The following is a 26798-nucleotide window of genomic DNA, read 5'->3' as shown; positions in this document are numbered from 1 at the left end:
GTACGAACTGGGGGAATCTGCCGCACTTTAAGTAATCTGGAAAAAAATTGATGCGTTTTCACAGAGAAGGTCCGGCACTTCCCAAGGATTCGAGCAATATTTTTTACCCCCAGCTAAAGGTAAAGCTCCTTTGAGTGTCCGCTTGTTATTTTTTTTTGCTGTCGTTCTGTCCTACCGCTGGCCGTGCGGACGTACAAGAGATTCCGGGATCAGCGCCTCCTGCTTTCTGTTGCGTAGTCCGATGCCTACATGGACCCAGCGGTGAGGTTCAGCGAGGTATTCAACTGGGAGGGGCGTCAAAGCTGCGCCCGACCCCGTACTCCAACTCCCTTATGAGGACGTTTTTTCAGCAGGAGTCATTCTCCGGTGGGCGAGCTGAGAGCCTGGCCTTCGTCCCGCTCTCTCTCGCCCCCCCCGCCCCCCCCCCCGCAGTATCACCCACTGGATCTCCGCGTTCTCCCAGTCCGATCCTACTTACATGCCAGGCGGGTATCGCTTTCTCCGTGGATTCATTTGCAAAGAGACGAGCAGAGAGGCTGAAATGGTGCAGCTTGACTTTAATGACAATTTCCACGGACGTTGAACGCGGAGCAATTTCTTTCTCTAAAAGTTGATGGGCTTGGCGAATCACCAGTACTGGAAGGTATGGGAATCCGATTATTACGCACGGTATAGATACTGCTGAAAACAACCATACAAGTTTGCCAGTTTTTGCACCGCTTGTAGATTCCAATCAGTTGTTGCAGATACTTGGGATAATTTTAAACTTCGCTTGCCGGATGTAAAACTAATAGAGCTCATTGTAGAACTCCCCCAGGCAAATCAATGAGCGAATATTACGTTTACATTAATAAGCAGGAATCTGGCTCCGGGTTCTGGAGCAGCCGATCTAACTCGGAAAGAGATAGGGGTTTGGATTCCGTGCAGAGTCCCCAATCCTGACCACCAACCAGTGAGAGCTGCTGCAAACTTTGGACATCCTTATTGGATAAGGAGGGGGTAGGATTTGGCGGCCGTGTGCTCCATTGTCAATCAGCTACTCGACTGCCAAACGGCCCTTTGGCCGTGGTATGAGAAAACATCTCTTAATTGGAGGGAAACCAGTGGGTGGAGAAAATAAATCATACTTCGGTTCCGCTCATGCTTGTACCGAACTCACGGTAAGAGATTCAGTCAATTTGCAACTTCGTTTCACTTACCGAGCCCGGTTTGCTTCGGCTTGCGGTTTCACTGCAGTCAAGAGTTAAATATGCCGCAGTGACAATTTTAGTTTGGCTCTTCAGGTTTTATGTTTGTGACTCAAGAACAGAAGTAATTTTGACCCTCGGAGTTCATCCCATTGTTTAGGGAGCGGAGCCTTGGAGAGTGGTAGAGACGGCAGGAGCTTTCGGAGGAGGGCGGGTATCTTGGCACTTGGCTTCAGGTTTATGGGGTAGAGGCCCGCCCTGTCTACCGCTGTGTGGCAAGGTCCTAGATTTCCTTGTGTCCAGTCCTTGGGACAGTGGCCGACTGCACGAAACAGGAGTGGATGCAACACTCATCGGTAGTGCCTGGTGTGAGCTAGAAACCGCCGCACTGGTTCAAGTGCAGGGCTGGTTTCGAAGCGGTACGTTAGGGCACAAGGCAGGCAAGATTACCCCGCGTCTAATACATGATGTATCACAGTTACAATGGGCAGCGCAGAGGGCTGCACCCACTCTGATGTCAAGGAAGCTCCTAAAATTTAGTCCAAATCTATTCGGAGAGCACAGTACTAAATATGGGAAACGTTGCGTCCGTCTGCATTGTTGAATAACTTTACATCAACGCTAATTAGAGAGTTCTGTTGCTGTTACATTGTTATTGTATTCTTTCACATCGCCTCCCCCACATCTTCTCCTTTGCTGCCCGCCCGAGGCTTTCCTGGTCCGGAGCCTCCCGGGACCATGGGCTGATTTTCTCATTTTCCCCCCTCCCTCCTTGATCTCGCTGGTCGACGATAGTCTGACATTGGGAATCCACGCGTTGTGGGCAGTCGCTGCCTTGTCCTTGCCCGTGCCGCTCCACCATACGGACTTGGCCTTGTAGACTTCACCCTGCCGGTTTAGTTCAGGGTTGGCGTAAGGGCCGGTTATAAAGTGCTCGGCTGGTTTATCCCGGGCTGGCACAGGGGTTCTGCCGAGAGTCAATCCAACCTGCCGAAAATGAGGAAATATCTTCGCACACGGGCAGCCTCTGGGGGGCTCTGGTGGATGGACATGCATTCTCTACGGGAAAGGGGGTCGCCTCGCTTCTCAGACCTTTTTTTTATAAAACAAAAAAAAACCAGAACCGGTAACCGAGAGACGGGCAGGGGTCAATAAAATCCTTGGGGCGTGATCAGAACTTTCCCTTTTCCCAACTTCGCAACAGACTAGCCCCGTCCCATGCCCTCCCCACTGCCAATTTCCCTAGTGTCATCCTCATTCATCCGTCAGAGAGAGAGAGAGAGGGGGGGGGGGGAGAGAGGGCAGGAGGGAAGGAGAGAGAGAGAGGTAGCGGGAGAGAGAGATAGAGAGAGAAGAGAGAAAAAGAGACAGGTAGCGGGAGAGAGGGAGATAGAGAGAGGAGAGGGAGAGAGAGATAGAGAGAGAGAGAGAGGAGAGGGAGAGAGATAGAGAGAGGGAGAGAGAGAAGAGGGAGAGAGAAGAGAGAAAGAGAGGGAAAGAGAGATCGAGAGAGAAAAGAGAAAGAGAGAGAGAAGAGAGAAAGAGAGAAGGAAAGAGAGATCGAGAGAGAGAGAGAGCTAGAGAGAGAAGAGAGAGAGAGAGATAGTGAGATAGTTTTGTTTTGTTTGATCCCAGGAGAATCCAACAACGGACGCAGTCTTGTAACTAAAAGGTTAACAAATAATGAGAGAAAAAAAAGTTATGTTGAAACCAATTTCTGCAGATTTTACCCCTGCGGCTGTAAGATTGCTCTTCGTGCTGGTTCACAGCTGGAACCCTTGCCCAGGCAGTTGTTTCTCAGTTGGGACACTCCGGAGGGCTCGTCTGAGATCGCCTCTCCCCTAGGGTCCATTCCTGCTGGGATCACCCTCTCCTGGGGATCATTCCTGCTGGGATCACGCTTCCTGGGGTTCATTCCTGCTGGCATTCCCCCCCCCCACTCCACCCCCCCCCCACACACAGTAGTTCGATTCCCTGCTGGGACCCTTATCCCAAGGCAGCTCCGGACTTCAGTCAAAGCAGCAGCGAGGGAGGGCCGGCGAGCCTCTTCCAGATAGTCCCGGCGAAAGACTTCTGATCCCGGACTGCGCGGGGAACCGGCGCCGGATCCAGAGCCCCGGGAGGAGCTGAAGCCGGGCACGCGGTGAGAAGGCAGCGGGTCTCACGGTCACCGTGCGGGAACTGTCCGTCCTTGTAGTTCGCCGGGATGCTCCCTCCCCTGGGCGACAGAGAGCCGGGGGGTTTGGGGCGTTGGTGGAGGAGGTGGGAGAGAGGGTCGAGCGCAGGGGAGTGTGCAGGGAGGGGGTTAATGTCCCCAGGGGAATATGGGTTAGAAAACTGGAACCATCCCGCCTACGCGTCCTCTCGTTCCCTCCCGAGGGGAGCGATTCGGGGTGGGGGAGTGGGGCAGAAACTCGGCGGCTCTCTCTGGCTCTGGCGTCAGATCTAACCCATTCCAGGCCCGAGATTAAACTACTGAAGCGTCAGCAACACCGAGTATTGATATCGCGAAGGTTTCAACTTTGGAACGATTTTCAGGCGTCACCTCTTCATCTTGAACATAAATTAAATGTAAAACTGCGCGTTTTCTCGCCCGTCAGGGTTAAACCCACCCTTCGGCCCGTCACCACCGTGTTGGCCGTTCCCCAGGGGCATCGTCAACTTAAATGTGAAGGTCTTATGATTATCTCTCACCACTGAACATCCATCTTGTCATAAGTAGCAGCTCCATTTCATTCTACGGGGAAAAAATAGACCCCGCGCAATTTGTGTAGGAATTTGAGAGGCTATTTGATCTGAAAAAAATATTAATTCCTGAGAGATCTGGACAGGATAGTTGTGGAGAGGATGCTACCTCTCGTGAGAGAATCCAGAACCAGGGGTCACTGTTCATAAGTAAGGGGTCGTCCATTTAAATCAGTAATGAAGCGAGTTTCTTGAGTGCTTGGAAGCTCTTCCTTAAAATGTGGTCGGTTCGGGTGGGGTGGGGTGAAGTAACCGGGAATCGACACGAAAATAGAGTGGAGGTTATCACCGAATTGGATATGATCTTATTGAGATCCCGGTGAAGGGTCTCGGCCCGAATTGCCGACTCTTTGTTCCTCTCCACGGATGCTGCCTGACTTACTGAGTTCCCCCAGCATCTCTGGATTTCCAGCCTCTTTGTGTTTGCGATCGTATTGAATAGCAGAGCCGACTCGAAGGCCCCAAGTGGCTCCTCCTTCCAAATTAGATGTACTTAGTTAACATTCTTCATGCAAAATATTTTTTATACTGTAACAAAATATAGAGTCGAAATTTAATGCACCAGCCGCAAATACGGAGTGGGTCTGCTCCTGGATCATTCAAGTTTCAAACCCTCATTTTAATGCTAGGAGTCTGCTTAAAAACAAAGCCAGGGAAGCTTAAAAGTGTTTTCTCGTCGGGTGCTACCGGAGGCCGGCAGACCGCGGTATATATAGTGTCCAACTGAGTCCCAGGAATGAGTAATCAAAGAGCGGGAACAACACAAGCTAACACGTCCGAAATAAAAACCGGGAACACTCACCAGGTCGGGCAGCGTCCGCGAAGCAGCGGGACACAGCCAACGTCTCGGGTCCTTGATTAAAGGTTTCCAGCAGTTTCTACTTGTATCCCCCAATGTCTGTAGGAGGATTGTGTAGTGTGTGGGGGTGATATATAATTTGTAGTTTTTAAAAAACTGATCTTTTCTATTGACCATGTTCTGGCGAGGTCATCGCCGTGGGCAGGGCAGGACAGCGTTCGTGTTCGTGTCCTACAAATAGACTGGGGCAACTTTACCCCAGGGATAGGTAATCCTTATTAAATCAATACTTGATTTACCCTTTAAAGTAGTAAAAGTCAACACAAGTTTTACATAAAAACGGACCCAAATAGGGAAAAAAAAACTCCTTTGAAATAACTGTGTCAACCCGGGGAGTCAGGATTTGCCAGTCTCTTGTTCTTTTAATTAAACTCTTTTGAAAACCGCTAGCAAATAAACAAAGAGTTAACATATTCGAACAGCTTTAGGTTCTTGCTGGTTCATTCCCTGGTTCAAACTTTACGTTGTTTTGTTGTGAAGATTCTGAGTACAACCGTTCTCAAAAACATGTCTTTTACCTTTAAAAAGAAAACGACAACGTCAGAAAAAAAACGGAATGTTGTAAGTTTTTTTGTTGTTAATGTTTAGATTGGATTTAGCAGCGGCCTGTCAGATTAGAAGGTTTTGTCGAGGATGTATTTTATGTTGTTTAAAGACGTGCCCGGCGCCCTCTGCTGGTCTCTCATTTCATTGCCCGCCTCCTGATTTATGTTAGGAACGGTTTTAATATGGCTCTTAACGAAGCAAACTCGTGTGTGTAACTTAGTTGCGTCAGGAAAAGATGATCTGAATGTAGGTTTTGAACATTGCCTAATAACCATGGAAGACTGTGTCATAATCTTACAACATCACGGAATCACTGGGATCTTAAACATCGAACTCTCTGTAACTACAGTGCGTTAGGGCCGCCTTTCTGGAGTTTTGGCTCCTCTTTATACATTTCAAGGAAACGATTAAGCTCTCGGCGTCATTTCGCAGCGAATAGCTGGGATTGGAGGACCGTTATCTCTCTTACCCCCTTCCTGACAGGACGACCCCCCAGCACTCCAAGAGTGGGGCAAAGAAATGAATCAAGACTTCCAGAGTTGGGAAACTGCCCTTGACACCAGACCTGTTGTTAAAACTGGCAGAAAACACAATAGAAACTAGTCTGGAAGAGGGTCGGCCGTCTTGTTCGTGCGCTATTTCCTCTATATCTCTTGCCAAAGATTTGGAATTTGCGACCCCTGTTGATACGAATTGCCGATCTGGTCTTTAGCTGAGTACCTCGGTCACTGGTTTCTGGTTGGTCAGTGCTGGTCAACATCGCGCTTCTGTCAACATAACGAAAATCCATTTTCTAAAGTTACTCAGTGTCTCTCAGAGACAGCTAGGCTTGAGGGGGATACTGTATTCTAGATTTTCCCATTTACTGTCCTTAGAGTTTTCTCCTCTCGCGGGAGGCAGTGTGGAGGGGAGCGCTGCCACAGGGAGGAGATGACCAGGCAGAGAGAAGGAACCATCCAAGAGGTTTAAAGTAGAGAAAGAGTCTGGATTCCTCATATTGTGAGGAAAGAGAAGCCCTGCTTCGTGGCAGGAGGAGGTCAGCACTTCACAAACCACTTCCCCTGGAGGTCAGCGCCTCCCACTTTGGTCTCATCAGAACCTACAAGACTGGAAGTCATAGTCAACCCCCAAGGGGCTGCCTAGAAAAGTGAAGCCAAAATATGGTAGTGTGGGAAATGATAAATACTGTGATATACTGGGCCCATGACCATTGGGATGGTTTACTGTATTCATGTCCCTCAGCTTTCAGATCCTCATAAGAGACCATTGATGACCCAGACAGATAAGGCCCACTGAGAGCTCCAGGTGAAGGAACAGGGCACAACCACATTTAAAATGAATAGGAGGGGAGAGGAAAGTCAGCCAGGAAGAAGCGATCCAGTGCTGACAAACTCAGACAAGTGTCAGGTCTGCACATGCAGGCACCCCCCAGAATCCACCCAGCTAATACGGTCCACCCGCCACTCATTCCAGACTCGTCACCTGCAGCCTATTTAAACCCCAGTTCTCATCCACAGTCCCCGTTCACTTATCGAAGCAGCCGGCTTCAAACCAATTGCTCCTGGCTTCCCCTCCCCCGCCGAATGTTTACGTCATTGCGTGTTGTGTTCAGTTTCTGTTCGCTCTTGTGCTGTGGCCCCTCGTGTCTTGTTGCCTTGCAGTCTGCTATACAAATTATCACTCACTGCTGAATCATCTCTGCTGCCTTGCTTTTGAGTCAAACCTCCTCCACGTTTCCTATCACAAAGGTGGTCCCTCAAATGAAATATAGAACATTACAAATTTGAAGAGAACTTCTGGCTGTTTTTTTAAGCTCTGTGTGTGTAGTTTGTTACAGAAAATACTATGGGTTTGTTACAGAATTTTGAATTCTGGTAGATACAGATGGAAAAGCTGGAGAGGAAGAGAGAAATAAAAGCAGAACAACATTTCCTGTAAATAGATACATACTAAGTTCATCTACAGTAAAATGCATTGACTGTACATGTTGCTGCAAAGACTTGCTCTCCAGCACACCAGACATCAATCTGCATTTGGACTCTGCCTCACACTTCCAGCTGTAAACAATGAGGAGGTGTAGAAGGACAAGCCGGAGTTGGGTTTGTTAAAATATGGCCAGGATTAGCTCCTTCGCTAACAGTCAAAGTTGGACTGAATTGGATTCCTTTTCACATAAAGAGCTGTTGTTTCCTAAGCTTGTTCACAGAAACACTGACAGGTTTGTGCCCTTGGCTCTGCAGTGAGAGACAGGGATTACCGAGAGCAGAGGGAATGTGGTTTGCTCTGTGGCTCTGCTCTGAGAGATTGGTAACAGAGGAAACATTGGCGCAGATTTTCTCCCTCTCTCCCGGTGAGCAGGGGATGAGGTTTGAGAAGTGAGGTCTGCAGATGGCAGGTGGCAGATATTGGACATGTGTTGGAAAAGATGAAACTTGCCCTTTCAGTTTTTGCCTGAGATGATCCTCCCATGGCAACGACGGTGCAGGCATTGCAGGTATCTTGTCCCTCCCTGTTGAACTCCCTTTTATCCTTCATCTCCATGCATGAGGACACCATTATTGAAATGTAGCATTTGACTATTTGGCCCATTCTCTGTGAAACGCCTTGGGATGCTCTCCATGTTAAAGTCTATATAAATGTAAGATTATGACTGCACTGCCTCTCGAGAGCTGGGCAGGGAGCTTTCCTTATTCAAAGCTGGAGAAATGGCAACTTTTCAAACAAGAAGCTTCTTGTGAGCTACCTCCCTGCCCCAGACCCTACACCAAGCGTCTTCATCACCTCTTCCATGGCAGCCATTCTTCCCTGCTGTAGGATAGTGTCGGATGTCATTGATAATGCTTCTGGGATGATTTGGAATGTCTTACAGCTCTAGAGGTGCTTTCTGATGCAATATTATTGTGGCATGCCCCTATATCTTTCTTACAATGCTCCTTCAAGTTGGTATTGTTGTCTCAGGAAATACTCTGCTGGTCTTCAACCAGACATATTAACTGTGTTTTGCTCTCCATAGATGTTAACAGTATTTTCATCAATTGTTGTCAATTCTATTATTTACAATAGTTTATTAATTTTTCTTAATACCTCCTTTGGCTCAATAGTTATTTCTTTGATTAGACATAAAGTTGTGTGCAGACGGCTGTTGATGGTGCTACCCTTCCTGATGTTGCTGCCTCCAGGGGACGGTCAGAGGCCCCACTTCACTGCTGTGATGGTGCCAAGGCTGTGTCAATGCTGGGATTGTAACTCAAGGGGATGAAGGTTTTAGATGAGGGAAACCTGCTTGTCCAAGACCTAAGTCCCACCAGGAAAACCTAGGTTAACGCTCAGGAGCAAACCAAAGGGAGTGCTTCAGTGTCACAAATAAGTCATTAAACTGAGATCCTATCTGCCTCTTTTATACAAGCATCCCCTGACACTTTCAAAGAACAACAAGACTCTTTTAGCTTCCTGGCCAATTATTACCTTTTTGGTCTACAAAAATAAGGAGAATATTATCTGATTATTGCTGTTTATGGGCAGACCTACAGTGCTATGCAAACGTCTTAGGCACATTTACAGTATATAGCTAGGGTGCCTAAGACTTTTGTACAGTACTGTAGTAGATTTATGTATTGCTGCAAAAAAACCCCCAAATTTCATGACATGTCTGAGTGATGATAAACCTGATTCTGATCTGGGTCTCTATGGTTGGCTGAGAGTGGGAAGGGGGCAGAGAGAGGGCAATCAATGTTGGGGAAAGGGGGTATGGCGTGAGAGACAATCTGTAACGATCAATAAACCAGTTGTTTGGAATCAAGTGACTTAGGCAAGGTGGGTGTATCTGCTCTTGCGCCAACCCCCACCCCTGGCGTCCCTCTCTGCCCCCTGTCCCGTGTCCCTCCGGCGGAGCTCCACCCTCATCATTCCCAGCATCCTTTGCTCCCACCATATTTACAAGCTCGCTCTCCAATCCACGTTGACATACAGTACACAGTACTGTGCAAAGAGCTTAGGCACCCTAGCTATATAGACTTTTGCACAGTACTATACCTGCACCATTAACCGCTTCTTTGCCTTCAATAAGCTATTTCTCTGGCTACCATGCACTTTTTTTCCATTCGCACATGTGGACTTCATTTATTGCCTGTCCCTGAATGACATGCTTAGCCATCTCAGAGCGTTTCCGTACAGCATGGGCACCAAGACTGTTTTGTTCATCGCTTTTCAAACTCCAGATTTATTGAACGAACTACCCAGTCCCTCAGCTGCTGCATTGTGATTTAAATTCCTTTCTTTTGATCGTGGTCCAGGCCCCTGGGCTGCCCGTGCGGGAAGCGAGCCCTTTAAGCAACCCTGTGAATGTGAAAGGCGCTATGCAAATACAAGTCTTCTTCTTCTTTGAAACCAGAACATAGAAGTGTAACCCAGCGTTGAGCTGTAGTTGTGTAACTGCCCGCCCACTCAAACTATCTAAGGTTTTGGCCGCAAAGCAGCTACAAACTAGCCTGGTGAGTGAGTCACATCCAGAGGAGTGACTCACAATGTGGTTCTGTGGTTGCCTGATCCTGTCGGGAATGAACTAGCCCTTTGTCATAAAAAGCCAGCACAATGCGAACATCTAGGTCATTGATGCGGCGAGTAGGCTGCTCTCGACGCCGTAAGCTGAAGGGTTACCCAGTGTCTGGGCAGGCGATTCCAGTTCCTGCACCTTCTGCCCAGAGACCCTGGAACCGACACGTGGACAATGACAATAAATCTCAATTACTGGACCCTCCACATTTTACAAACTTGAACGCAGCTGAGACGCAGATAAAACAAACACAGTTTATCCAGGCACTGCCAGGTTACAAACTGTGTTGGAAGTAAACTTGACAGCAGACAGATTGAGGCTTGTCCCAACAGGCCGACTGTGCAATTGAGCTGAGACAAGCAGTTTGGATCAAAAGCTTTTATTTAAGATACTTCAATGCAATTTAAAACACACACACACACACACTTAAGTACAGTTACGGAGTAAAATGTGTTTTAATATGAATCTGAACAGATAGAAACTTTGGGTCAGTTCCCAATGTAGACTAGGAAATGAAAGTTTTAATAAATTGAGTACATAATCCGTAATGATGTAAACTAAGTAAAAGGAGCCAGTTGAGATCCCTGTCCCATATTCTGGTAAATGGATCGGATTATACTGTTTAGTTCTCTTCAGCAACTATAATGCGGTTCCGTGCTTTCAGCTGTGTACCAGTTTGCTAAACATTTATGTAACCAGAGTTCTGAGGTCAGGCAACAGAGCAACTCTCGGGAGGTAAGGAAGTAATCTCCACTCCGAGCAGCACGGGTGCCTTAGGACACGGGACAGAAGTTGGTTGCATTAAATCCGCTGAAAATAGAACTGAATTCTCAGCAAGAAATGCTGCACCAGTTCGAAACCTGTAACCCGAGGACTGGTTGAGCCCCGGTTTGGGATCTTACGGCCGCACTCTGCGTTATAGATCCACTGAGGTAATTATATCCCAAGCATCCTAAATGTAGGAGGCTACATGAGTGGGCACACTTGCCCTCTGGCAACTTCTGATTTCATTTGGGAAGTTTGACTGTTTTTAACCTCGCTAATGAATTGAATAATTATTGTTGAGAGTCTTCCTGTATTTGATTTCAAAATTTCAAGTTGGCTGTTGTGCAAAATTTCCTTAAAAAAGTCAACCTATTTTTTTCATAAATTAATGAATATTATGAACTGCTTGCTTCAATGCTGGACGTCTTTAACTGGGCTAGTGTTGACTATCCAGATGAAGTCAGGAGAATGGGGTCGAGAGTGAAAATAAATCAGCCAGGATGGAGGGGCAGAACAGGTTCGATGGGCCGAACGGCCTCATTCTTCTCCTGTGTCTGATGGTCTTAAATTACCGGATGGCTTGTCGATACAAGATACGGCCTACCCCTGGATGAGACTGAAGCTCCGAGGAGTTGCTGGGGCTGGCTTTATTTAGGTAAGGGAAGAGTATTCCATCACGCTCCTGGCTTGCAGACGGAAAACTTGTCAGGAGCCATGAGTTGAGTCACCTGGCATCAGAATACCCGGCCCCCATGGTGATATGGATGGATTCATTTGTACTAGAAGTGTGGATTGTTGAAGAATTTTAAAACAAACAATGATTTGATCCTCTCCGCTAGGGTCTGGCTGTTGGCTCCCTGCAGCGTAAATCTTGTTTCTTAGTGTTCCACAGTTCAACCTAGTTCTTGGCCAAGTCTATCATTGGATCTGCACTGGAAAACTAGGGAGCCCAGTAACAAGATTTTTCATGTTTCTTTTATCAGCCTACAATTTATTTTGTCTTCTTGGTGATTTTCCATTGTTCAGACTCGGAGAAGGCTCTCTCTCTGTGCCTGGCGTTCCATCTGCCGGAATACTCCACTCTCGATGCCCGTGGGACGCCGCGAGTGCAAGAGGGTCGTTCTGACGTGGCAAGCTCCGGTTTGAACACGCTGCAAATCTCCACTGAAGGCATCTCCTGCGCTCATACGGGAGGGATCTCCTTACTCACCTCACCTTAGCTCATGGGGAGATAGACATTTCAGTCTGAACCGCAGGGGGTCCGTTTGGACTCGCCGCTGGGTGCCCTCGGTACAGACAATAACATAACAGAGGCAAATAGTCTTAGAAGATTTGGACCTCTCAGAAACCATTGATTAAGTGGAAATTAACAAACAACCCCTCTTTTCCTTGTACTCAGATTCCCCCTTGACTGGGATCATGCTCTTCTGGTGGGTCGTCCCAGTGGATTCCATTCCCTTCTTCCCGTTCCGTTCCCCATCCACCCTTCCCCTGGATTCCCACCCAATCTCCTGACTGAGGGAATCTGATAACCTGCTATCCCCCAGGAACAGAGCTCCAGGGAATCACACAAGATCTTTGTTGGACGGTTCGTCCAGCAGTTGGTAAGTTTGTGGTGCTCCAGAGGAGCAGACGTTATCTAATCCTGGCAAGGATCTTGGAGGCCATAACAAAATGAAGTTGCGTGGTGTTGAATGGTATCTCACACTCTGCTCCGGTATGCAAGTGGGAGGTGGGAGTACGTACTGTACTGTTGACAGACCAAGAGAGACGGGGTCAGCCAGGAGGTGCTGACTACCTAACCCCAGACTTAAAGGTGCAATGCGTGTAACTGAAGTGTCATCACCTACAACGCCACTGCCTCTCCTCGTTTGAGCTCCTGAGTCTTTGTATACTTTCTGGAGCAAACCTTACTGCAGCCTCACCAGGTATCAGACTTCACGGAACTCATGAATAATGACTCACTCCACGTACACGACCTCTCACCCCGGTCAACATATCCCCTCCTCCCCTCACGTACGTTTCATTTCGCGAGTTTTGCCTCGCCTCCGACAAGTTGGTTAAAGGTCAGTGTTCATTGACCGTTGCTGTGTTAGCAATGGCTTGGGCTGAAACATCAGCAAGGAAACGGTCCTCCCACCTGTTCGTTTCGGGAAGACTGAGAAAGCTTGAGCAGGGACTGGAGCCAAGGAGGCTGGTCGGCCAGACCCTTCACTGGGAGGGAGGGGAGGGTGTGGCTGCTCTCTCTCTCTCTCTCTCTCTCTCTCTCTCTCTCACACACACACACACACACACTACAAACATGCCCATGGACTCACAGTCTCTCAGGCACGTGTTCCTGCCTGTGCAAACATACACACTCTCACTCAAGCATGTTCACACGTACAGTATATGCACAGATACACATACACAGACCATTTTTTATTTTCTAAAGCACTGAAAAGGGAGGTTCTTGTGTCAGCAAAAATTTATTTCTGTAGGAATGTTGCCTTCCAACTGGAAAGTTCAACTTTATGTCTTGCAGCCAAATCTCTTGCCGACATCAGACAAAGTTGATTAAAAAGAGAACGAAGTTTATTTAACCTTTCAAACACACCAAAAATAGTAAAAAAAACAATGCATGTTTAACTGAGCAGTGGATGTGTAAAGTAACGACCTGCTAGCCTAGAACTGTAAGAATAAAATTTTCGAAGTTTAGTCTGTAGTGAGGCAAAAGTGGCTTTGGGACTGAACTCAAAACCTTGGCTCTGTGGTACTCCGTACCTCAGCGGGGTGGTATTGTACCGCAAGCCTTCTTCAGAGCTGTCCCTAGCTTCTGAATGGTGCGTAGCACAGCCCGATTCGTACGAGGCACCGATGGGCCGAGTAAGATCTCGATAAAGAGCAGCTGGCCCAGATCGAGGTTTCAGGTTCGTTATCTCTAACTTACACAAAACTCTGGTTAGGCCACACTTCGAGTACTGTGTCCAGTTCTGGTCGCCTCACTATAGGAAGGATGTGGAAGCATTGGAAAGGGTACAGAGGAGATTTACCAGGATGCTACCTGGTTTAGAGAGTATGCATTATGATCAGAGATTAAGGGAGCTAGGGCTTTACTATTTGGAGAGAAGGAGGGTGAGAGGAGACATGATAGAGGTGTACAAGATAATAAGAGGAATAGATAGAGTGGATAGCCAGCGCCTCGTCCCCAGGGCACCACTGCTCAATACAAGAGGACATGGCTTTAAGGTAAGGGGTGGGAAGTTCAAGGGGGATATTAGAGGAAGGTTTTTCACTCAGGGAGTGGTTGGTGCGTGGTATGCACTGCCTGAGTCAGTGGTGGAGGCAGATACACTAGTGAAGTTTAAGAGACTACTGGACAGGTATATGGAGGAATTTAAGGTGGGGGGGGGGTATATGGGAGGCAGGGTTTGAGGGTCGGCACAACATTGTGGGCCGATGGGCCCGTACTGCTCTGTACTATTCTATGTTTTTATCATGACCGTTATTGTTCTGTGACGGCAGTTAAATGCAAAGACATAAAAATGACCATAAATGATAAAATAAAGAATTAGAGCAAAAAAAAAAGAACAACGAGGTGCTGTTCACGGGTCCGTAGACCGTTCCGAAATCTGATGACAGAGGGGAAGAAGCTGTTCCTAAATTGTAGTGTGTGTTCAGGCTCCTCTACCCTCTGCCTGCTGGTAATGATGAGAAGATTGCTTCTTGAGGGATGTTGTGTTCTTGAGGTACCGTCTCTTGAAGATATCCTTGATGGTAGGCAGGGTGGTCCCGTGGTGGAACTGGCTGTGTCTACAACCCTCTTCAAATGCTGGACATTGGAGCCCCCGTACCAGGCGGTGACACAACAAGCTGGACTGCCCTCCGCCGTTTACGGGTTAGCAGTGATCGTTGCCTTTCTGTGTCCTTCTGGCACTCTCACATCAGATTCCGTGAGCCAGGGAATGCAGTCAGCTGCTTCCTCAAAATCTTCACGGTGCCATGTCAATGCCAGCGCCCCGTCAGCGTCCTGAGGCCCCCATTCAGACAGTCAAAAGCTCTCCGGAAGAAGTTCCGCACTCCCACTGACCCATGACCACTGGGAGCGGAGAAAAGGAGCCTTCAGGATGGCATTGGGAATCTGCAGGGCGCGAGTCAGGAGGACACAGCGTGCTACGCGAGTGGTGTAAGGGGAGCACCATCTCCTAGCCATCCACCTGGCACCTCCTGAGGGTGACCCTGCAGTTCCCACGTTGCTCTTAATACCTGGAGTTGAAGCAAGTCACCCTACATCCTGAGGGACCATTTGAGAGGGAGAACAGAAGGTCAATGAAACCACTGCAAATTATGGCCACCTTCATGTCAGGACCTACTGGATAGATTTGGCATGCTTGGGTCTACGCTTTCAGGTAGAGCTTAGTGGATGGTTTTTTAAAATGGAATGGATAGATTGGATTACGAATTCTGGCACACTGTGGTATTTTATTTGGGAAAGTTCCTGGAAGAGTTGACATTACAGGTTCTGACTTCTCGTAACTGGTTCCAACTTGTTTGTTGACTGTTCAAGAACAAGCGATGTTCTGGTTTTGATTACTTTGGCCTCTTTGGAAAGTTGCACAAAGTCCTTCCGCTGCCTTTGGCAGCTGCGGACGGTGATTGTGTCTGTGCCGAGCCAGTACTCTGTGACTTTTACACGCCTGCACCAGTTAAATAAACTTGAAGGTCTCTGCCTGATGAAATATAATTGTTGAGTTTCTACACCCCTGCCAATTCAGATGGTGTGATCCTGTCTGTAAAAGACATAACAGAGCTTGCATGGGAGTAATAATTCATTGTGTTCTTGGCATAAGAAGTGGGATTTTACGATTGTCGGTCTGAATATGATTTAAAAAAAAGTTCCCAGTATGTTTCTTCTACTTCATAAACATTTATTTATCTTCATTCTGTGCTATTTGTTATCCTCCCAGTGACCCACAGTTTCAGCCAGGGACCTGTCCCAAACCCAGTCTCATCCTTGGGTGGGTCCACATTTGGTGTCTGGATCATTGCTTCTCTGGGACCTGCTGCCAGGATCTGACCATTGCTCCTTTTCCCCCGGGTAGTGTGATACTCGTGCTCCCTGTATGCTGCAGAAGACCTACGCCACTGCTTCCTTTGTCTGGGTTGGGTCCAATGAAAATGCCTCCTGAGCCATCGAGTGAGTGGCAAGGCAATGCCTACCATGTCCACTGAGGCTGGGACATAGGCAATGCTTCCCTTCTCCCTTCTCTCAGCTCCTCCCCTGGTGAGCTGGCTGAGCCTGGAGAATGCTGGCAGTTAATAGAGCCATTTTTAGTTGTGGCTCACTCTACTTACGAGAGTCTTTAGTCAGTTTGATCAAGTTAGCTAATGAAGTGGTAACAGAAACACACTATGGCCGGCCACTAGTGTAGTGGTGTCACCAACGGACTTCGAGGCCAGTGGTCCCAGGTTCAGATCTGGCCAGCTCCTTGCACGCTTTCCGTCCATGCTGGGTTGAGCTAACAAAACAGAACAACAAGGTTGCTGCCCGATGCACCACGAGGCGTAGGGAGGAACAACAAACAAACACATCACACAGTCAATTTCCCTAATATCTGAATAATTGAGTTAGCAATGGAATATGAATGGTAACATTTTCCTTGACCTTTCCCACCCACCTGGCTTCACCTATCACCTTCCAACCAGCCTCTTCCCCCCCCCCAATGTTCCCTCTAATTTGTAATGACCAGTGTGTGCAAAAATCTTGCGCTGTGCAATTTTTTGTCCAGTGACAACAACATGTGTGCACTGAATTTTATATATAGAGGTATTCATTCTAACAGCTAGCAAAACGCTGTCAATAAGAACTTTGATCTCTGGGTTTGATTGTTTTTGCTCTCATTCATTGGCACTCTCACAAAACATACGTTGCTGGTCTGTAGTGGGTAATGAAGAATTTTCTTGCCAGAACTTTTGCACACCTTCCATATGTGATTTCCTTGCTAAATGATGCTTTAAAAAGTCATGTTTCCAAATATCACTCCACTTCCTCCCACTTGCAAATTCTCCAGCTACTTTTACATCGCAACAATGTACACAGGTAACACCAGTTTCTGTATTGTACATAAATATTTCCCGTAGTTGCACGTTCCTGACCTCATGAGCTTTCAGTGTGGCAGTTTCTACTGTTTCATTAAGCCATTCTGCTTTAAATGAGCTAGCAGTTATTTTGCGCTTCACGCCTTTTGCTTCTATGGAATTTGACATTGTGAATAAATAATTCCTTCAATTAAAAACAGTATAAATAAGGTAGTTCTAAAATCAGCAGACAAATCATTGCCAACTCCACGTTGTCAACATTGTCCACACCAGAAATTAGAAAAAGAAATGTGATTGTGTAGAATCATGAAATATACTAAACATGTCAATGAGATAGAGGGTGACAACCTTTTGTGCACAGTTTAAATTCCTTTGTGAACTAGTAGCAAAAGATGGGTGCATGTGCACATGTACATACCTTAGGGGGAACATTGCCTCCCCCCATCTTTTTATTCTGGCATCTTCCCCCCCTCCTCCTCAGTCCTGAAGAAGGGTCCCAGCCCAAAACTAACTCTCTATTCATTTCCACAGGTGCTACCTGACCTGCTGAGTTCCTCCTGCATTTATGTGTTTTGCTTTGGATTTACAGCACCTGTAGACTTTCTATGTTGGTAATATTGTATTTTGTTTTTCTTTCAACTATTATGGAATTCCCTCTCCCTCTTTTTATGTTTTTTGTGTCAAATTAGTTCTCTTTTCCTTCATGTAATCCTTCTCCATGATGTGGAGTTCTCCAGTTGATTATATTTCCATGAGTCTGTGCCCACGTCAAGAGCAAGATAACTATTGAACCCACCCTGATCTTCTTCACGTTACTGTACTGGTTCAACTTGTCTGCTCCTCTTCACTCCCCTTGTCAATTTCTTTCCAATATTCACCCTCTCTGGAATGTGTCTTTTACATGGCTTCCATTTTAAGATGAGACAAAGGAAAATGGGAGGACAAATCTTGGTTCAGGTGTTTGTACTGTGATTGACCCATGGTCTGCCATTGGACGATGTATCTTGAGAGGTCAACTAAAGAGCTATGTTGAGCAGATTTTGAGATGGGGGATGTGAAATAAGTCTGTATATGTTAGACTGTAAGACATAGGAACTTAATTAGGCTGTTTAGCCATCGAGGCTTCTCCACTATTCAATTATGGCCAATTTATTATCCCTCATACCCCATTCTCAAGCTTTCTCCCTTTGGCACTTTACTAATCAAAAACCTATCAACCCCTGCTTTAAATACACCCATTGACTTGGCGTCCAGAACCATTGTGCCAATGAATTCCACAGATTCACCACCCACTGGCTAAAGAAATTTCTCCTCACCTCTGTTCTGAAGGGCACGTTCTTCTATTCTGAGGCTGTGACCTCTGGTCCTAGACTTACCCACCACTAGAAATATCGTACAGATGTTCTACATGAATCTTCACCAAAAAAAAGCACTGTTGATTGATCTAGATTTGGTAACAATGACTTTGGAGATTATTTTGTCTTGGTTAGTGAATGGAGGGGGTATCTTTCACCATTTGCAAAGGGTGCTGGCAAGTGAAAGAATTTCAGTGTTCCATTCTGGGCTCCAGAAACCTTGCCATTTGCAGAACAACGTCAAACTTTAAACTAATGCCCCACAGCAGATTAAGTTGGCAACTTACTCAACTGAAGAGAAGCATGGGACCCATTGATTGGAAAGTGAACAGAATAAGGTCAAGCCACCTAATTCAAAGTGAACAGTAAGAATCAGGCAAGGATATGTTTAAAATGTAACTTCTTGAGTGTATATTCTCTCAGGTTCGACATCTACACCACTCTGCAAGTGGACCTGAATCAAATCAAGTTTATTGTCATTAACTATATACTTGTATATAATGGATATAACCATGTGATGTATATAGAAACAAGACAACATTTCTTCGAACCAGGGTTTAAAGCACAGTAGTACACATAACAAACGATAACTTATGAAGGTAAAGATAAAATCCACAGATTAATCACACATAAAAAACAAACTTAAGTGCATTAATGTTAAATATCACAAGGTGGGGAACAGATTAAACAGTGACGCTTTGAATACGATGCTGCAGGGAGTTCAGAAGCCTAATAGCTTGAGAGAAGAAACTGTTTCTCATCCTGACTGTTCATGTTTTGATGCATCGGAGCCTCCTGCCTGATGGTAGAAAGTCAAAGAGGATGCTGGATGGATGGGTGGGATCCTTAATAATATTAAGGGCCCTGTCCTGCAAATGCTGCACTCCTGATAAATATCCCAATGGGTGGTAGAGAGGCCCCTATGATCCTCTCAGCTGGTCCTACAATTAGATGTTTTATTGAGTGGTAGCTATACGTGCAATTGTAGAAATTGTGCGGGTTCAATGGCAAAGTTGCACATCATATCATGGAGTCATACAGCTCAGAAACAGGCCCTTCGGCCCATTGAGTCTGCACCTAGCGCCAAGGTTCCATTTGCACTTTACCATTTTATTTTGTTCTCACTGCTACGAACTCTCCCGCAGCTCTACAACTCGCTCCTACACACTGCGGGCATTGTCCCGTGGTCCGTTAACTTACCAAACTGCTTGTCGTTGGGATTTGGAAGGAAATGCGATAAGGCAGGGTGGGGGAGGAGGAGGGGGAGGGGTGTGGGAGAACCTGCAAACTCCACATGGGCAGTGTCCGATGTCAGGAAGGAACCCAGGCTACTGGAGCTGTGATGCCTGCAGCCCTGCCGTGCACTCGGGGGCATGCAAACTTTTAAAACTTGCCTCAACAGAGAGCCAAAGCTTTGACCTCTCCCTCTCCCCACTGCACTCTCTGTTTGTGTGTTGACCAGTTTCAAACACTTAAGACTTAATTGAGCCCATATGAAAAAAAAATTCAACAAGTCACATAGGAAACCGGAACATGACCAAGTCATACGTCTCCCTCAGCTTGCTTCACCACTCAGTAAACTCATAGCTGACATGATTTTGGCCTTATCTCAACTTTCCTGCCTGTTGCAGATTGTCTTTCAGTTCTCCTATACTCCAAAATCCTGTCTATCCCAGCTCTGAACATATTCAATGACTTGGCAACATCTGATCTCTAGGGCAAGCAATTCCAAACATTCGTAACTCTCTAAATAATTCATCCTCTACTTCATCTTAATAGGCAACTCCTTTTTCTGAAACTATGTCCCTGGAGAAAACAAGTGTAGCTGAACCCTTCCTACCTCCCACCCCACCAGCCCCTGCATCCAATGGATAATCCTGTCCAATTTCTGACATCTTCAGTGAGGTGTTGCCAACAGACACATCGTTCCCTCCCCCTCTATGCTGCACTTCAAAGAGACCATTGCCTTCCTCAATTCCTTAGCCTATTCCTTCTTAGTTGAAAAAGTCATGCAGCATCTGCCCTTTTTCCCCCTCCCACCATCCAGGAGCCCAAACACTCCCTCCCCCCAGGTGAGCTAGTGATTCACTTGTATTTCCTCTGAGCTAGGAAACTGCTCATCCTGTGGTATCCATGACTCCAGAGAAACCAAACACAGACTGGGTAACCTCTTGGCCATGAACTGGTCTTGCGTCCACTCGCCCGACCCTCAGCTTCCTGTTACCTGCAATTCCTCGTTCTACTCCCGCTCTGGCCTGTCTGCGGTTTCTTGCACAGTTGCAATAAGTCCAGATGTTTAAACGAGCAACAGCTCATCGTCTTTGGTCTGACGTTGTTGACTCAACATTGAGGTTTCAGAAACTTGCTCCTTCTGACGAGTTGTGGTGCATTTCATCCATCTGGGACATTGGCTCAGTCTTTCTCTTTCCCTATTTACATGGCCTGACATGTTCATAGATTCCCAACAGTAAACTGTATTTTGTGTGTATGATGTTGGAATAACCTCGAAACTGAGAAGAGTCAATTCCTGATTTATAATGAGGAGGAGGAGGAGGAGAAAAGAGAGAGAAAGACCACAGAAAACTGTTGAGGAGCGTCCATGGGTCTCTCTCATTCACTTCCTGCTCCTTGGATGGATATAGAGTACCTATGGGTTGATCAAATCCTTGAGGTGGTCATTCATTGCTAATCGGCATTTTGCTTTCTCTAGGGCCATGGTGGAACATTTGACCATAATGGTTTGGTTCGTGTTGGGCATCCTGCTCCCATCTCTAGTTGTGGCAGCACCACCTCCCATCAATAAACTGGCTCTGTTTCCCGATAAGAGTGCCTGGTGTGAAGCAAAGAACATCACCCAGATAGTTGGCCACACCGGATGTGAGTCAAAGTCCATCAAGAACAGGTAGGCATGAAAAGCAGAATGCTAGACTAACCTTGCAGTGTATTTAAATTAAAATAACATTTATTTAAATGAAAATGGCGGAAAACAGAAGAATGCTCAGAATTGGTAAACCCTCTCCATTGTTCAGAAAACATCATATACTGGGCTCGGTGGGTTGCAAATAACCTGACTTATGGAAATCCAACTTCCATAAATTCTCTCATACATTTTAGTAATTATAATAGTACTAACTATAATCATAAAATACTTCATGGTGTTTGTTCAGAGTATATATTCCATTAATTTAATTATGGGTCGTGTTCAGTGGTTCCATTCGATATCAGAAAATGTACACAGTATACAACCTGAAATTCTTACTATTCACAGACATCCTCGAAACAGAAGAAGAACCTCAAAGAATGAACAACAAGAAAACTTTAGAACTCCAAAGCACCCCCCCCCCTCGTGCACAAGTAGCACCAAAGCATCTTCCCCAGCCCTGCCCCGGCATGCAACAATAGCAAAGCTTATTCAAGTTAGGGTGTTTATTGAATGAAATAGAAGAATTATAGCAGGTGTTTGTGGAGTGATATGGCGTGGGTTACTGTAGAAAACCGATTTCTGACTGACGGAAGGTTCAGCCATCGCAACCTGGGAACTATGATTTTCCATATATAGAACATCACAGTACATGCCCTTTGACCTACGATGTCATGCCAAAGTTTTAACCAACTCCAAGATCAATCTAACTCTTCCCTCCCACATTTCCTCCTATGTGCCTATCTAAAAGTTTCTTTAGTGTCCCAAATGTATCTGCCTCCACCACCACTCCATGTACTCACCACTCTCTCTAAAAAAACTTGTATTCCTCAATTTGCTCCCACAGATTTTTTAAAATCCCGCTCTCCCTCAAACTGATGGATATGGTTAACATACATTTCCTGGGAGTTGATTATACACGTCCCCATCCTCAGTCAGTGAAGAGGGAGGTAATCCAAAGAGGAGTCCAGTTGTAGAACTGCTCTTTGGTGGAAATTATCACAGCAGGCGGTATAATGTGTTCAAGAAGATCTGCAGAAAATGAGGTCACATCGAAAATTGAGGAATGTTAGATCCAAGAGCTCTTGTTCCTGAAAGCTCTCATGCTAATAACTTCTCGGAATTATATGTTATGGATATCGCAAATGATTTTTGAGGGATTAAGGACCATAAGTTACCCAGGATAAGTAATTCACTTTGGCTTCCTGTAACCTCAGTGCAGGAAGTCAGCATGTGAGGCTTCTTATTTTTGACCTTGATCCATTCATGTGGCGGGGAGAGGGAAATGTGTATGGTGGTGTTACACACTAAAGTTGTAGACCCTAGTTAAAATCTGTTGTGCATTTCTCTTTGAAAGGGTCGGGGCTGTTCCTGAGCTTAAGATACTCCAGCCAGATGGTAGCTAAGGCTGAGAGGTGGAAGCCAGTTAAGAACCTGTTCCTGCTGATTGTGGCTCTTGGGCTGGGTGGCAGTGGATCTCTGAAGGCTTTGAGTTTCCGACTGGCTGCTTCCATGGTGACAGACGTGATGTGCCTGCTTCTTGCGTGGCTGATCGTGCAGCAAACACCACTTGCTTTCCTTTTTCTTACTTGAGGTGTGAATGAACACATCACTGCTTACTAAGACAACTGTGGGACTCCAGTCTCCCCTGGAACTTCAACATCTGAATACTTGTAAAAGATTAAAGAAGAATATCACAACAATTCAAAGGGAATTCATGGTCTTGTTGCTAATGTGAAGATTTATTACAAGAAACCATCTCACGTCATTGTAATTTCGTTTTAATGCCTGTGTCTGTCTCATTCACTACAAATATATTCTATGCACCAATGTAACACTGTCAGCTAACACTACTTCTAGAGACTCACTCATAAAGAGTGTGCCCTGATTGAGTACTGGAGGGCACCTGGCACCTGCGGGCATCATGCCACAAAGTCACCATCTTTGGGGAGCACTGGAAGTGTTGAGATGGAAACTGGACAGTATAAACAAAAAGCATCGAATTCAAAGTAAATTTGTTATGAGTACATATATTATATGTCACCATCTGCTACCCTGAGATTCATTTTCTTGTGGGCATTCACAGTAAGTAAAAAGAAACACAATAGACTCAATGATAAATTGCACACAACAAAGATGGACAAACAAGCAATGTGCAAAATACAACAAATAATGCAAATACAAAATAAGGAAAAAGAAGTACTAAATAATGAGAACGTGAGTTGTAGAGTCCTTGAAAATGAATCTATAGTGTGTGGAGTAGGTTCAGGGTTGGGGTGAGTGAAGTTAGCCCCTCCGGTTCAAGAGCCTGATGGCTAAGGGGTAACAACTGTTCCTGAACCTGCTGGTGCGGGACCTGAGACTCCTGTACTTCCTTCCCAATGGCATCAGTGAGAAGAAAGCATGAAGATGAGAAGATCTGCAGGTGTTGGACATTGAAGCAACACACACAGTCTTCTGCCCGGAAGAAAGCGCAGGAGCTCCTGCTGAGTTCCAACAGCATTTTGTGTGTCTTGTTGAGTGGAGAGCCTGGCCTGGATGGTGGGGGTCCTTGATGATGGATGCTGCTTTCTTTCAACAGCACAGCTTGTAGATGTGCTCAGAGGTGGCAGGGCTTTATTCGTGATGAACTGGGACTTCAGCTTGGATGGCCGGCTTACTTGAAAATGATTTGATTAATCCAATTTTATCTCAGCCAAAAAGAAGTGCTTTACAAGAACAATTTAAATGGTGCAATCATATGAAATGTTATGTTTTTTCCTCAGAGCATGCCTCGGCCAGTGTTTCAGCTACAGTGTTCCCAACACCTTTCCACAGTCAACTGAATCCCTGGTTCACTGTGACTCCTGCATGCCGGCCCAGTCCATGTGGGAAATTGTAAGTAACAACTTTGTCCTCTTCTATGTCACCATCCCATCTTTGTACACACAGCCTCCCTGTCTAAATGTGAACAGACACTCTGTGTGAGTACACGCAAGCTAATCATCTTTTCAACTACATCTGCACAATCACATTTTCTGCACCACAGGCTTTCTCATCCTTCTCCATCTTATTTCACAGTCTAACCAGGAGATCACCCACCTTTCTTGCGGTGCTTTTCCTGAAATACTGTTCTTACCATCTCATACTCCCTCCTACATGCTCACTGTTCTGAAGTAAAGAATTGGCTCCAACTCTGAAGTTCTTGTCCGGAATGTTTAAACTCACCTATCCATCCTCAAGTGACCTGCAGCCTATTAAAACCCAAGACTGAGGATGCTAACTTTCACATCCTGATTAACTTTGCTCATTCTTCTTTTCCATCCTGTGTAAGCTCTCACCTTGTGATTAAATCAAAAAATGCCGGAAACAATCGGCAGGGCAGGCAGCATCTGTGGAAAGAGAAAGAAATACAAGATAAAGACAGGCTTTGCTTCTCTCACGCGCACATCAAAACATTGAAACATTCAGTGAAATGGGTCATTTGCATCAAATCAAATCAGTGGGAATTGTGCTGGGCAGACCCCAAGTGACACCATACTACCAGCACCAACAGAGCATGCCCTACACCATACTAACCCCTAACTGTACATCCCAGGAATGTGGGGGGAAACTGCAGCTCCTAGAGGGAAGAACGTATGAACCTCTTATAGGCAGCATCGGGAATTGAAGCCTGATCAGTGAGAGCTGGTGCTGTAAAGCATTGCGTTAACTGCTAAACTACGGAGTTGGAAGACAAGATGAAGGCGAGGCAGAGTTAGGAACCTTGCATCTTGGACCTGAAACTTAACTCTGTGCTTCTCCCACAGATACTATCTGACCTGCTGAACATTTCCAGCATTTTCTGTTTTCCTTTCTGATTCACATTCAGATGAGTTTTTTGTTTATACACCAAGCTGCTTGCCTGCGTGAAGCTCAGAGTAAACAGTCGACATGGAGATAATAGGTACAATTAGTACAGTGATGGGTGCAAAACAATGGGAAGGGAAAAGTATAGTAATGCAAACTGAAGTAGAACAAAAATAATGCTGAATTGACAATACCAGCAAAGGTCGAATTACAGGTTTGAGAACATGACAGCACCACCAGCTTTAAGCGTTTGCAGATCTTTTATTTTTCTCACACTGTGAGTTCTGACTGCCAACTGGCTATCTAAACGGTAACCCCTCAAAGAATCAACCTAAAAATGTCAATTACAGGTCAAGTTAGAATGTCCTGGCAACGAGGCAATACCCAGGGTGGACAAGCTAGTAGAGAAGATTCTACACTGCAGCTGCCAGGCGTGCGGGAAGGAACAACACCAAGATTCCCAACTCTTTAATGGAATTCTGAATGAGGAAGATGTCGTTGCAGGAGTGGCTGAGCCCTTTCACCACGAGAAAGAAGCTGCTCTCAAGCACGGCAGAGAAGAAGCCTAGCAAAATGGACATTTTGATGGAGAAAACGTGAAGACGTGGTATAAAATTTCAGTTTGTTTTATTTGTTGAGGATTTAGAAGAAAAAAAAATCAAAGTATAACAAAATTTTTAAAACCATGCAGACTTATTTAAAGAGAAAGTCTTTAAAGAATAGCATTTGTTGTAGAAATCCCATTTAGATAATAATATATACCTCACCAAGTTCCAGCAAGGTACAATTAGAATTTGATGATCAGTGTTGAGTTCACATTACCAGTAATCAAAGCTTTTTTTTTGCCACAGAAATCCCTGTATGTAGCCATTTCAAATTCATAACTGTCTGTATATAAAATTATAGTTTGTAAACCTGTGTAAACTTTTTTTTCAGAACTCTTGCATTTTATACTCTGGTCATCTGGACATAGAGAAGGGAGATAAAATGCAGGGAGAAAGAAACGGTGTGAGAGCTATGGAGATGGAGGATCAGATCAGATCCAGATTTATGTATCACATGTACATTGTAACATCCAGTGAAGTACGTCATTTGCTTTAACAAACCACACATCTAGGGATGTGATGGGAGGGCAGCCCACACATGCTGACGTCAAACATTAGAGCAACTAACATGACCGAGACCCCAAGACTAGAGATTCTCTGTCTCTTTTACTCCCACCTTAGCGTGCACACACACACACACACACACACACACAAAGGCAGACAGTGCCTCACTGGGACATAGAAAGAGGGCGTTAAGTAAACACACATTCAATGCACACAAAGAGTAAATCGAGACAATTACAGTGAATGAACATATGTAAGCATGATGGTCACACTCAGTATTGTAATAATTTTATGTATTGCACTGTACTGCTGCAAAAAAAAACAAATTGCATAACATATGCGAGCGATGATAAACCTGATTCTGATATGGGTCTCTGAGAGTGGGAAGGGGGCAGGGAGAGGCGAATTATGGTTGGGAAAGGGGAAGGGGAGAGGGGAGGAAGTGGGAAGCACCAGAGGGACATTCCGTAAGGATCAATAAACCATTTGTTTGGAATCAAATGACTTTGCCTGGTGAAAAAAAAATCTCATGCTTTCCGGGCGTATCTGCAATGATTTTAGCCAATGTTTCGATGACAAGCTCTGCCATCTTCATCAGGCATGATGCTTAGGCATGTCTAGTCCGGTGGTATTTATAGCCCCATCGTCCATCCCTCCTGATTGGTTAGTCCTCAACCAATCAGGTTTCTGCTGCCCCACCTTGTTTACAATCGAATCCCAGTTCCTACTTAGAGTGAGATCTTCGTCTTTGTTAAAATTCTTATTCTCTAGTGTTATTTCAATAACTTCCTCCACCAGGCGGTCCCAAAAGCCATTAGTGCGGCACAGAATTGACGTTCCTACAGAACGGCCAC

General features: G+C 45.7%; 1 protein-coding gene across 4 annotated transcripts; it reads left to right on the top strand.

The window, feature by feature from the left end:
• On the top strand, window positions 1–25749 carry nbl1 (NBL1, DAN family BMP antagonist). 4 transcript variants are annotated; one of them, XM_072245271.1, is made up of 4 exons: window positions 1–119; window positions 20798–20989; window positions 23773–23884; window positions 25186–25749. In XM_072245271.1, exons 2-4 carry the CDS (start codon window positions 20802–20804, stop codon window positions 25402–25404), a joined length of 519 nt encoding a protein of 172 aa, XP_072101372.1. In that variant the 5' UTR covers window positions 1–119; window positions 20798–20801; the 3' UTR covers window positions 25405–25749. The 4 variants fall into 4 exon arrangements, with proteins under 4 accessions (XP_072101372.1, XP_072101370.1, XP_072101369.1 ...); XM_072245269.1 differs by lacking the exon at window positions 1–119 and adding an exon at window positions 409–643; XM_072245268.1 differs by lacking the exon at window positions 1–119 and adding an exon at window positions 954–1160.
• The last annotated feature ends 1049 nt before the right edge of the window (window positions 25750–26798 follow it).

Source organism: Mobula birostris, chromosome 27 (genome assembly GCF_030028105.1).
Source record: "Mobula birostris isolate sMobBir1 chromosome 27, sMobBir1.hap1, whole genome shotgun sequence".
Lineage (NCBI taxonomy): Eukaryota > Metazoa > Chordata > Chondrichthyes > Myliobatiformes > Myliobatidae > Mobula > Mobula birostris.
This window is presented reverse-complemented; position numbering and strand designations above follow the sequence as displayed.